This window comes from Anopheles arabiensis, chromosome 3, assembly GCF_016920715.1.
Source record: "Anopheles arabiensis isolate DONGOLA chromosome 3, AaraD3, whole genome shotgun sequence".
Classification (NCBI taxonomy): Eukaryota; Metazoa; Arthropoda; class Insecta; order Diptera; family Culicidae; genus Anopheles; species Anopheles arabiensis.
The window spans coordinates 69,321,169-69,334,993 of record NC_053518.1 but is presented as its reverse complement, the minus strand read 5'-3'; the positions used below and the strand labels follow the sequence as shown (position 1 = coordinate 69,334,993).

Below are 13,825 nucleotides of genomic sequence, written 5' to 3'. Positions count from 1 at the left end.
AAATGCAAAACCAAAACCGCGCGCCCCTGTCGAACGCTACAAATCAATAAAGAACGAAACCATCATTACCGGAGCTAATTGAATGGTAGTTCTTGCCCACCAAAACACAATGACGTGCATTGCTGAAGATTTTTCAATTTCATCCAGTTTGCAAACCTTTCGTTCCACGCTGATAAATGGAAGGCTGTTTTAAAACATTTTAAAACCCATTTCAAACTGTGTAACTGTTTGTAGATAACGCAACAGAATGGACTTGATGCTTGGTGCTTTTACGAGGGCCTCATGCAGATGCTATCGGGCGCTGCTTAAGCTTTATCGCTCAGGAACACAACCGGAACAATTGCTCCCCACCTGAAAGCATTATTGGCAGCGGGGTACGGTGTTTGCCGTATATGTCTTCACTACACCGTTTAATAGCTCTACTCGCTCGCTCGCTCTCTATTTGCGAGGTTCCCCATTAAAGGGATTGCATTGCAACAAAAGCGAACTGTAGAATGCAGCACCCGCACAGGACCCCGTGCGAGTTGAAGAAATTGAACAATTTAATAACAATAATAAAGATGATAAGCGTGCACATTTTATGTATGAAGCGAGTCCGCTTCCCACTGCACTGCAGCAGCACTTTACCACTCGCCACTCCGCGATTTCAAACCACTTTCCCTCCAATGGGTCGAGCGACTGGTTGCCGGAGTTGGCGGAATGTGAGAAGGTTCGTCTTCTGCTGCGCTGCTGCTGCTGCTGCACGGGAAACTCGTCGGCATTGTCCCGGGCACGGGTGGTAAAAAAAAAAAACAAACCCGTCTACATTATTCAGCCACGACGCGTCGGGCCGTGGGACGCGTTGGGAGAGGGGTGGATTTTTCCTTTTTTGGAAAATTCATCCCAGAACACGAACGCATTGGCGGGTTGCGATGGGCGCGCGTTTGTTCCTTGGGAGCGCACAGAAATGGTCACAATCGTGCTGATGCTGCTGTTGCTGCTGGTCGTTGTTGCAGGTCGCGACGGTAACCTTGTGTGCCATGGCGGCGCGTCCGTGCCTGTAAGCTTATGGGTAGGTTAAGTTTATTTAGTCCACCCAGGCAATGGTACAACCGTTCGTCGTTGCAATCCCTGCGTTGCAAAAGGAGCGTAAAAAAACCAACAACAAGCTCGAGCTCTGCCAGCGTCCGTGCCTAATTCCGGAGCGCGGCAACAAAAGAGCCCCGGTCGTATGTGTATATGGGAAACGGACACACATGGACGACGAATTTTGAACGCCGTTTTTTTTTTAACGCGACCAGCACCGGGTGGAATACATGCAGACGAGATGCAGGCGCACTCACCCTCACCGACCAAAGTCTTGCTGCAGACGCTTTTCACTGCACCAATCGCCTTCTTTTTTTGTGTGTGTCGTCTCCCATCCTCTGTTGCGTCTCGTTATTTGTTAGTTCAGGGGAGGGCAGAAATCCTGGAATTCGCTACGGAAGCTCTCGCGCCGTGTGTACGCATGCCGTGTGCCGTTGCGCTTGGTGTTACGAATTCAAACAACACGCGCGCGTGCAGGACGGAACGCGCGCAAAAAACGCGACAGGAGGACGATGCACGCCGTGTGTGTGTGTATGTGTGTATGTGAGAATGCTGCGTAGGTGCAGCACAGCACAAGATGGACACGGAACATCCGTGGTTGGTGCGAATGAGCACAAACTCCGACGTCCGATGTGTCCGAACGTGACAACGAAAAAGTCATGTCACGTGCTAAAGTAAACCGTTTGGGCGTATCTCGCATACACTCCCTTCTCCCTGTCCCTGTCCACCTGTCTACCGTGAACTGAGGAGCCTACACAGAGAGCTTCACTGCCCGTGATGCGTGTCCTTCGCAAATGGCACGCTTGCCAGCTTTGGCCAGTTTTGTGCCTCAATGACCGTGGCATGACTCCGATAAAGCGCAAGCGGTGCTTTAACCCATCGCACAAATGTTTCGCTATTTGCATGGTCGCGCTGGTGGCCTGGGTGTGTACGTGTGTATCATTCATTCCCCAGAAAAGAGGTCCTGCCAACAGCCAACAGCAAAAAAAGGAAAAAGCCTGGAATCAGGGACAGGGATTATATTCGCGAGAACTTCATCAAACCCTCGTCATGCGGCTGTCAGACCATTTTCTCCGTCAAATGTTCCTTTCGGTTACCACACAAACCCCGGGCACTGCTAAGATTCTCCGAATTTGGCAGGAATCTCCCAGACAACATGAAGGTTGGTGCTGGTTGGTTTGGTCTATTATTCCTTTTTTTCGTACTCTTCCCGTTTTTGTACTTCTAAATAGTCAACTTGCGGGCTTTGGAGTGTACCCCGGGGCCACACAAAAGTTCACAAAGACGTCACACCGGCGGGACGTTTGCCGGACAAAGTTTACGCACCCGTCACAACGTTCGTCGTACGCCTTCGTTGGGTGGACAACGATTGACATATTTGATGAGAGTATTTATTTTTTCTCCACTGCTCGCTTTCTTCTGCGGGGGACGGTGAAACCCAATCGTCGTTTTACATGACATGTGCCTGCCGAAATCAAACCCCCCTCACTTCTGAAATTGAACTACATCGGTTACTTGATTATGGACATAAGTTTTTGGGTCGTTCAGGACTTGCAAAGCGGGAAGTTTTCGGCTGCCGGCAGGCAAGGTCCGGAAAGATTTGCACAAGATTCTGATGTACGGAAATTTGATAAGCCTCTCCTTGTGGGTTGTATCAGAGTCAATGGTTTAATATGTGCTGTGCTTTCTACAAACAGCTCAACCTTTTCTCGTGCTTCAAAGATGATGTGCCAATCATCTTCTTGGAAGGAAATGCGCACATGATGGGTGGCTCTGTTTGTCGATTCTTGTCGTCCGATGGACGATTTGAAGCGACGAGATCTCTAACCTCTCTCGATGCTGCTAGTTAACTAATAAGCTACCACTTGAGGCTTCTGTCCGTGTTGGTGAAGCATCCCCTTGGGGGTTTGGGGAAGAATGCGCCGAGGTCGCACCGAACAGTCCCCAGAGTGGGCACGATCTCAGATCCCCGTTGTTGGTTGTCATGTCAGCTCGCGTCCAGAGGACCCACAAAACAGGAATTGCGATTGTACCTTGGCGATCAAACGCGCTGACAACGACGATTCGGATCGATAAAAGCGAATAGCCGACCTAGATTTGTAATTCCAGTCCCGTCCACTATTGGGCAGACGCAGACGGTTCGATTCCCGCGACGCATTTCCCATGGGAGGGACGGTCGGGCACAACTGCGCTTCGGACGATCGAACCTGCTGCCTGGTTGGTCGCAACAGCACACACTGCCATAGAGGTGGGAACAGGCACATTCCTCCCGGGTACGTAAGCCACGCGTACCCACTGCTGTTGCTGCTGCCTTGCGCCACTTTCATTGCTGTCAATAACGACGGCTTTTTTTCTTCTCATTCTTGCCCTGCCAAGCAGTGGGAAAAGCGTTCGACGACGCGCCTTGCATTAGCTGCCCAACCTTTGGGGAGGCCCCTTGGACCCAGCCTGCTTCGGTCGAGCCTGTGACAGCTATTAATTATCCCGTCCCGTATTTTGTATGCATTCTGGCAAGCGTTTACCCCTGCGATGGGGCCCAGGCCGAGACATTACCGTCTGGCGGCGGCGGCTCCCAAACAAAGCCTTTGCTCGAAAAGCCAGGGAGCTGGAGGCAAATGACGTGAACTATGCGTAGTTTGCAGTCAGGGCGTGTGTTGAATATTGGCCAAAGGATTTCCATCACCACCAACAACATCAACAACGCACATACAAAATTTGTACAGAAATATTATTGACCAACAAAGATGAACCAACACGGAACAAATTCTACAGGAAAAGAACAACAATAAAAAAAACGGTCTCAAAGTTGTCGACGCCGACAAGTTGCGTTCGATTCTTGTTCTGTATGTTTGTGGAGATGCTTCCTCAAGAACCTCTGCGCATGATTTCCTTCCAGCCAGGAGGTTTTGCGGTGCTCGGGACTTTTTAATGAATTCAGTTTGTAATTGAGGCTGGATGATGCTTTTCGAAGCCCCCGACGACACCGCGCAACTGTGTTCGTGCGTTTTGCCAAAAGTTTGCTGCCTGGAGTGCGCGGAACAGCACCAGGAAAGTCAATTTATTCCTGTGCTGGAAGGTCCAAACCGTGCACCATTATGCGGTGTGTGTGTGTGTAGGAAAAGGTAAATGGAAAGGATATCGCGCACTCTCTTTCTCTCCATGCGTACTTGTCGTGCTTCGGAGTGATGGTGGGGAAGGACCATAAGAACTAAGTAGATAAAGTTCGTTGGTTGAGTGTCTGTGTTTTTTCGTCTTCTTCTTCTGCTTGTCGCTTCTCTCTCCCTTTCGTTGCCGCTGGCCGTCTAGAACGGATCCCGTGGATGCTTCCGTTTGTTGCTGTCGCGTCGCCTGGTGCCGTAATCCCGGTGGGATTGCAAATAACAAGAATCGACCGAGCAATAATAATGCTGCTTGCGGCCTCCCAGTCACCGGTCTGCAGCTCCACATACCTGGAGAAGCACGTGAGGACGAGAAGAAGGGCAACAAAAAAAAAAAACAGGAACAAATGCCTATAGAATTTTACAAATAGGAAGCCATACCCTTACTCTACCTGGTCCCCTACTCCAAACTCCAAACAAGCTAAGAACGTTACGGCTCCAGTAGCTCACAAGCTTGGCAATTGAAGTCATTATGTGATATGGTTCGACTATCGCCCAAGCACTTCGTTTCGCTTTTGCATGCATAAGCAGCAGTAGCAGCAGCAGCAGCAGCCATGGAAAAGCAAAAGGCATCGTGGCTTGTAAGCAACCGTTGTTCCATGAGCTGCGGGGCCGGGAGCGATATCTACAGCAACGCTACAAACTGCCTACAATAAATCGACTCCACACATTTGTGCACAAGCTCTGGAGTGGCCTCCGGGAGCGTGACAAAACCTTCCGCGACCACGATCTCGTCGCTTGCCACACCAAATTGTGTGATCTTGCACGGCTGATTAGGCGAAGGGACGAGGGTGAGAGCCGTGGATTTGTACACAGTTTTTGCGCAGTGTAAAGTGACTTTGAATGGCGCTATTTGAATAATTATTTACAAGCCAGCCAGAGCTCGGAAAACTCTTAACGCAGGACACGATCCTCGCCGACAGATAATGAATGTAGAAGAGAGAGAGGTGATTATGAAGAGAAGCAATTAAGAGGGAAAGGAAGGTAACTGAAACACAAAACCAGCAACCCGAGCAGCTACAAATATGGACAAGACATTGGATTGGACCGTTGGACGCTGATGTAACCCAGGAGCGCTTGTACATTAAAGGTGCATCGGAATTCCAGACAGATACATTCCTTCCCAAAAGGTACGCTCCAGTGCTCCATGATTCGTTTATCCCTCTGGGGACGTAATTCAGTTTTTTTGGAGTCCCTTTTAAGCTATTGATCACTTCAACTAAGATGATGAAAAATGTGGAATCTCTTGCTTGGAAATCTTGATGCAATTGACGGTACGATGCTCTTCAGCTGTCACGTACACACACACACACACTGAAGACAAAATGGATTTGAGTTGTTTTGGAAAATACCGAAAGTTGTTTTCCCTTCAATGAAATGAAACGTTGTGTGTTTTTTTAGCTGCAAAGAGACGTAAACACACACACACAATTGTTTATTTATTTACAGCAAAGGAAAGTACAACAAACAGCAGTTTTTCGGACAGCAATCGGATCAAAAAAGTCCTTCCACGCGTGAGTTTCAGACGTTTCGCAGTGCAACATTCGTACGTACGTACTCTTTAAGTCCTCACGCTGAACCTTCCCCGATTTTCCGAATCATCATTCTGGCAACGAACCACCAAACGAACCCTCCCCCTGGCAAAAGAGGGATTGCATTATTTATTGACTTTTGTCGTGGCTCGGGACTGGCGACAAGATTACAAAAAAAAAAAAAACAAGAAGCACGCCAAATGCTGACTACCTGTTCTTCCCAAAACCGGGGGAGCAGCAGCGGGCAAGTTTTGGGCGATGGAAAATTGAATTTCACCCAAGCGCGCTGGACGCTCTTCCCTGCTCGGTCGTAAAAGAAATTGGTTTTACGGACACGCAGCCGACGCAAAAGGTCATCTTAAAGCAGCAGCGGCTCGAACGGTGGTATCGATAGAATCGAATCCTGTTTACAAGTTTGTTGATCAACCTGTTCCGAGGTGCGGAACAAAAACGCTTCTTAGGGGAAGGCTCTACGCAGCACTGGTGGCTGATGGGGGAGAGTACAGAAAGTAGCCTAGGAAAAGATTAATGCTTGTCACAATATTTGAACAGATTAGTCGACTTCATTTGCTGCGTGCTATTTTCGTTTCATTTTCGGGCCAATTTATTGGCCTCGGTTTGCAGTAATCCTGGATACATCGAAACATTATGTTTCTTGTGTGTTGAATCAAAGATGAAGATAAAGCTGGCTGACAAGTTGAGCAGAACTTGGAACAGAAAACAAGAACATTTCACCATAGTATAACTGACTGCAAAGGTATGAAATTCCAACAAGATCTTAAACAGCAATAGAAATATTTACCTTAAAAGTGCAACCAAATTGGTTGGAAAGACATACAGAAATGTAAGAAAATATCAAAAACACGCATCAGCAATAGGACAATAGGACACAGGAAGCAAAGAAACAACGGGACACCACAAGACGCCACAGAGACGAACAAGAGTAGGTAAAGAAAGAAGAAAGAAACACTCATGAACAGATAAAATAGAAACAAAAAAATAACAAGAGATGCTTGAACAGAGGTAAGAAAAAAGAGGTGGAATTAGCGAGCCAAACAACGTGTACAACTTGCAACAACAGAGTTTGTATGTTTGTGTGTGTGTGTGTGTTTGTAGTTTGAGAAGACAAAAATTGCAATTGCCTAAGATGCTGGTTAGGACCTGTGATGCTGCTGGGAAAGAGGAGATAAGGGTTTCAAGGAAGTTGGGGAGAAAAAGAAATGAAAAACAAACTAAATACACACACATAGAGAGAGAGAGAAAGAGAGAGATAAAATGGTGAAGCGAACAGAAATGGAAAAGACAAGACGAACGAAACCAACGTTGTTCAATGAACGGTACACTCACCCATGTTGGGAACATTGGTGAAGGAGTTTTGCGAATGGTATCGCGGGCACACGGAAAGAAAGGTGAAAGATGAAGGTGTGTGTTTGTGTGTGAGGGTGCGAGTGGTGGTGGGTTGCAAGGGTATCGTTAAACGCTATGAAACCTCGGCCTATCAGAGAAACCGGGGGGGGGGGGGGGGGGGCGATTTTTGCTTTATGGTAAAAAGGTAACTCTTTAGATGACCAATCGTCTATTGTTTGTTAATCTTGTGCGCTGCTTTGGAGTGGTTTATCGTCCCGGACTGCGTTTTAGTGTTAGTATTTTCTACCGCAAGACAAACCAACAAGAACGCATCAAGCTTTCCTGTCTCACGCTCACGGCATTGAATTGCAGACATCGACGGCGCACGATGGATGGTCCAACTGTTCTTACAAACTCTACGCACTATCCCCGTTTTAGAATACGAACCTGGAACGAGAGGGGGAGAGAGAAAGGAAAGAATTGTGGTTTTATTATTAGGCATACATCATCCCAGCAAATGGTAGAATTAAAACACACTACAGACTACTTTTCATGATGCGATTGTGAATGAACGTCGGTGCGGGAACGGCGGCAACAGCCATGTTCACATCCGCACACAGCAAAACTGTCACATTCTGCCGAGTAAACGATGCTTGAACGAGCTGCCCTTCCCCTCGGTGTTGTGGCAGACGCAAAATTAACCCAACTACACAATGCACCCACAGCGTCTCATTGCGCTCACTGTACCGCAAAAGGTAGACGCTGTACCCTTCGTCCATCCAGCGACAAACCGGGCACGACGACATCGTCTCCACTAAAAAAGGAGAAATGCGATAATGCGACAAGCCTCCGCACAGTCGATGGCACAGGCAATATTGTCTATTGTCTTGCGATAATTGAGTCGACGGGGTTGGGTCGGTTTTGTGGCGGAGGGTGGCGCTGTGGCGCCACATGCTTTCCTTTGCCTCCGGAACAAACAACCCCCAGGAAGAGGTGCATTCTTCTGCCATTGTTTATTTTCATCTCGGGCTCCCCTGCTCTCTTGCTCTCCGGAAGGGCTTTCTGATGACTTCCTTTTTAGCCTGCAATAGCCTGCGTTTTGGAGACATTGGCTATTGGAGCAGCAAACTTTCGGTCCCAAAGTGAGGTTAAGTTGTGAAGTTAACATTCCTTGGGTGAAGGTACGCTCTCAATGGACCACCATTGATAATGGACGGACCGGGCTACATACGGGCCGGAGTTCTGTTTACGGTTAATTGGATCGAATCTACGCAATAATAAAAACAGCACCAGAGCTTTGGACGCTGGAGCCGTCCCAACAACATGCCCCCCCCCCCCCTGAGGTCGTTGTTATTACCCAGTGCGGGAGAGAAGACACATTCATTGACATTTGTGTATAGGGAAATCAACTCGAAGACACAAACGCAATTGGCAGTACGGGGAGGGAGATAACGCTTTTGCAAAGCGAAAGGCAAATAATAGGCAATTAGAAGGCCGATGCTGGAAGCCGCTGTTCCGAAAATCCTCCCAGTGCTTGCGCGCTGTCGAAGAGATTCCTTACAAAGTCGGCGAAGACAAGAACCCGTGGTTTTCGGGACGTTCGTTGTCAGCGACACACAATTCGCTCACTTACTCGGCGGCCGGATTGGCAATTCGAAAGGATTATGATTTATTAGAATTGAATGACATCTCATCCCCTATGCTCGATTCAATAACATTCACAATACGAATCTCCCCGTGAGCGGTGGTTCCTTTTTTGGGAACCCAATTTCAAATCAGATGTGACGCACCGAGAGATGGAACAATTGGCCAATGCCAACAGTACCCCGTCCCCGTGTTTGTATTTGCCGTTTTCACCGGTGAAGCTTACCGGTGACTTTGTTGCCTCCGGGGACCTCAGCAAAAGCGGCTTTTGCGCCTTTTTGGTCGCAACATGGCAGCGCATTTTTCATCTTCGCTTTCGCTTCCACCATCGGGTGCGTTTGATTTATCGATCCATACATCCACTTGGACGGTTTGTGACGGGTGGAGCACGGGTGGAGGGAAAATTACAATATAATACAATTTATGAAATATGCCTTACTTCATCGGCCATCATTGCCAACCCCATCCGCCCGCAGCAATTGCCCTGCGTGGAAAGGGACCTTTCGTTTGGTTTTTCTTAAATTAGGCATACCTTTGTTTGGTTGTGCTTTATTTAGCTTTCAATGGTTGTTTGTTTGCCACACGGTTGGGGAAGGATCCTTGGGAGGCTGTCAAAGGGCTTGTTAGGTTCTCATGTACATATGCTTCCCTCTTTCTTCCACAACGTTTGTGGCGAAGAAAGTGCGCAGGTACTTCGGGCCTGTGTATCGCTCGCAACGTATATGGAAGAGCGCCTGGGTTCGTACGGGTCAAGTGTGGTATCGCACTGGGAGATGGTCCTCTTGCCTCCCTACTATTACCCCAGTCCACACGGGAGTTTCCGACGACAGATCGATCCGTACCGGAGGCGATAAATCTTTCCCCCAGAAATCCGAAACCCATTGATAGAAATGTCAAAAACAAATGGGATGCGGCTGGGAAATGGTTTCTAGCTCGTCGACCCCGCACAAAGTGTCGATTGGCTCGGCGATTGGAGAAAACCCCGAGTCGAGCCGAGACGGGTTTTGGGGGGCTGCTGCTACTCGTTTGATTAAGTGTGCGAAATTAACGGCCTGCTTAGTCTGGAGTTGATCAAAAAGTGTGTAGAAACGAACGAAGACATCAATAGTTCTGCAGTGGCTCGTGGTCCATGCTTCATCACTTGCCCTCCCCTGGCACGGTTATTTTTGTACTTCCCCGTCCAAAAGCCGAGGTGGCGAGAGGGCGAAAACCTTTTGAAGATTAAAAACGCTGGGAAAGTGTTTGAACAGCACATCCTCCACTAATCCACGGCCACCACTTGGAGATTCATCGCCGTCGCTGCCACCAACACCGAGCGAAGGCAGCATGTAAATCCACTCATCAGAAAGAAAAACATCCATCGAGAAAAATGAGAGAACGCTTCAAAAACTGATCTTTCATACAAAAAAAGAAGTAAAATCCTAGCTTCAGGGGGCACATGGGGGCACCTTAGGAACAGTTCGACACCGTTTGGTGCTGTTTCAAACCGGTCGCGCTCGCACACCACGCCGTGTTCAAACAACTCAACTCTGTGAAGTGGAACTGTTGGAGTTGCAACCCCAAAAAGAGAAGAAGAACAACCCGACACGACAAGCCAGGGAGCTACGACTCCCAATTTGGAACACGCCGCAAGTTGGGAAAATATTTTGATGCCGCTGGTACACTGGTGTGCGCCGTGCGTGCGTTGGCCCGTGCGAGACCATTAAACTTTGACATCGGTGCCATAAATAAGGTTCCACGCGGCACTAAAGGAGGACTCCCATCCCTCAAAACACACACACACTGCGTTAACGTTTCGGGGGCAAGCGTGCGCTCCGGGTTCTGCCGGGCTGGGCGAGAATAATCCCCCAGCTCCCGAATATCCACCGACTACGATGTTGTGCCTGCCAGACATCCCGGGGGCTGCTGTTGCTACTGCTGCTGCTGCGTTACATGTCAAACTGCGAGCGAACTAGCGCTGGGTGGAAACATTTTTTATCCGATTTAAGTTCCGCTGCCGCTTTCATCTCTGCGGCTGTCGTCGACGACAAACGCCACCGTCGCCACGAGGCCAAAGATGACGGTGCCGGAGAGCAACAGGCCACCGCAAAGTTCGCGCAGGGTTTCCACTTTTCTATCAAAATAGCTCCAGCGCCGAAAAAAGAAACACACGTACACACTCTGCGGTCCTGGGGTGAACTAAATGATTTTTCCCGGAGAGTTACCTAGCGCGCCGGATATTCATGGCGCCGAGCTCGGTGCGGTTTCTTTTGAGATAGGTTTTGGGCAAAAACCTTGGATAAAGATATTGCTAAGTTTCGCTTCGGAGCAGCGCGAAAGGATAAAGTATTTCGCAGCAATGTCTATCTTCGTTGCGTCATTCTACGCTTTCTACAGGTATTCCCCTTTGGAACAGGAGGTCTTACGATATGGTGATGGCACTTCTCACTTTGATATCGTTTTGTTACTAAGGCAACGAGGCCACAAGCACAACCCAGAACCGCGGATCTTCTCTTGCAAAAAAGCTGTGAAAACGGATCCGGGAAATCGTTCACTGTCCGTTCGTGCCGACAAAACTTTCGTCGTTTATCAGTGCCATCCCAAGCGCCTGGCCAGTGCCGTTCTGGTGTGGGTTTTTGGGGGTTGCCGCAACTTTTGCGCTGCCACTCCAGCATTCTATTGCCAACGGGATGCGGTCAAATAACCAAAAGATGACCGAAACAGAGCCGGGCGGGCAAAAGTTTTCACCATCCTCTGGTGTCTGGTATGCCATGCGAGAAGGATGGCGGTGATTGGGCGCATTTTTTTATCTGTTGGTCTCCCTACTAGTAATACAGGGCGGGCACACACACAGGAAAAGGAAGAAAAAAGTCATCTACATTCTGTTCAGGAGGATCCAGCAGCAAAAAAAAAAAAGGAAGCCAATCGCTCGGACAGAGGACATCGTGTGGGTTTGGCGGGATCTCCTTTTCTCGTTCTCGGACGTTCTACCCATTTTTCGGTTGAACTTTCTAATGAAAAGAAGTTTGACAGTAAGGATGGATAGAGCGAAAAACCTGGTACGATAGCAGCAAAAGAAGTGGAAAAAACCATAGAAGCTTTTCGTGCAAAAAGATTTCCCGTCGATGGGATGGCAGCGATGGCGTGGACGATGTCTGCCTGGACATATCCGTTCGTGCCAAGCGCACACCCGGGAGCCGGGATTTTCCGCGAACACTTTGCGCCCTCCGTATCGGGGCAATCGGTATTGACAGTTTAATTAATGTTGGCTCGAAGCTGAAAATTTTTACTTCCTCCTCCTCTGTCGCCTCCAATGCCCGAACAAATGGGTGCTGTCAGTGTCACAAACAGAGAGCGAGGGAGAGAGTGAATGCCCGAAAGCTGATGGCGGTGAGGACCATCTCTCTTGTTATCGCCCAACCCACCCCGTATAATGTGAGGTGAGATTTTGACAGTTTTGCACCGGCGTCGCTTTCTTTCGCCGAGGTTCCAATTTCTTCTATTTGCAAAACTTTCCCCAAAAGCTGTCCAGTGCTATCAGTGCCCCGTAGCTTTAGACCCGCCAGCGCTGATGAGCTTTTCCTCAATTGCGTTCATTACGGTGTCACTTAATGGGTGATCGGGAGGTGGAGGGTTAATTCTTTGGAGAAAGTGCTACCACCCACCAGTCTCTTAAATGACTTGTGACACATCAAGCAAAGTTTTGGAGGAAATTCAGCAGCAGCAGTAGTAGTTGTAGCAAGAAATCGGTACGTAAATTGTGCTGTATTGCTATAATACAGCTCATCTTCATTTCTCATCATCGCAGTGAAACGATGATGCTCTCAATCGACGGATTTTTTTTGGGAACATGTTGGACATTGCTAATTTCTTTCCCTCCAGACAATGGTCCGTGGAGCGTGAGAGGTAGGCGTGGATCGATTGAAAATCTCAGAAGATCATCAAATGGCGCGGGGAGGTCATCAGCAAAGAAGCTCTCTTGGAACTGAAGATAGCCACAAATTAGTCGCCGGAAATGTTGATGTGTTAGTGTGTACAGATCTTCCAACGAACGAAGCAAATTATGATGATCGAGTTTGGACGATCGGGGAAAAGCGCGTTTGCTGTTGTTTTGTTTTGGGGTTGGTGATTGAGGCCGCGACGTTAGCATAGTTTCCACGTTATGTTTCCGGGGACCCCGTCTAAACGATGTCGCAGCGCAGGTTAAGCGAAGATGTCATAGTTAATGGGTCACCCGTTGCGTGACTAGCCAGTCCGGCCAGTGGTCACGATCGACCGAGCGTTTTTAGCATGTCCGAGCAAGCGCCGAGTTTTGTTTCAACATTTGCTTTCTTCCCATTGGAGCCCTGTGTGTGTGTGTGTGTGTGTGTGTGTGTGTGTGTGTGTGTGTGTGTGTGTGTGTGTGTGTGTGTGTGTGTGTGTGTGTGTGTGTGTGTGTGTGTGTGTGTGTGTGTGTGTGTGTGTGTGTGTGTGTGTGTGTGTGTGTGTGTGTGTGTGTGTGTGTGTGTGTGTGTGTGTGTGTGTGTGTGTGTGTGTGTGCGACCCATTTCTCGATCTTTCCCTTGCCGAAGATCCCGAAGGAGGATTGGGGTGTCCCATGGTTCGCCATAACTAATGGGCGATTATTTGGGGGGGAAATGATTAATGGAGCTATTTCCATATACAGAACACACACGCCGGCTGAACTCTTTCGAACCGGCTGGAAACCAGGAAGCACGAACACAGCTAAAGATGTATTTCCCTTCTTCTGGGTCCTTCTCAGTGTAGGGTCCCTTCATGGAGTGGGCCGTTACCGTTAAAGCCTGGCGCAAATGGCATTCCACCAACCGTATGGCAGCTGAGCACCATACGACGACGACCACGACGACGATGACTGTCAGGCGGGCGGGTGCAGATGTAAACAAACGGTTTCAACTGTCAAACGAGCGCACACAAAGGGTCACGGCGGGACCCGCGCAGTACTGGTAAGCGGCGGGTGCATCGTGCCTGCGAAGAAGGCATGACCCCAGGATGCGCGTTTGAAGGGTTTCGTCGGGCCGAAAAGCCGAAACGGACCGCGCACATCTGGCGCGGGATGTTGTTTTCTTATTACGACCCCAA

General features: G+C 48.9%; 1 protein-coding gene across 6 annotated transcripts in view; it reads right to left on the bottom strand.

Annotated features, from left to right (window-relative positions):
* The window catches only part of LOC120903644 (teneurin-m), a 520,615-nt gene that overhangs the window by 112,903 nt on the left and 393,887 nt on the right, over positions 1–13,825 (bottom strand). The window contains exon 1 of one of the 6 annotated variants that reach the window (XM_040313196.1): positions 7,103–7,239. The exons of the other annotated variants lie outside the window; for them this stretch is intronic. Coding sequence (XP_040169130.1) covers positions 7,103–7,106 — 4 coding nt within the window. The 5' untranslated portion in view covers positions 7,107–7,239. Of the gene's footprint in view, positions 1–7,102; positions 7,240–13,825 lie in introns of those variants that run through there. 6 annotated transcript variants of the gene reach the window in all.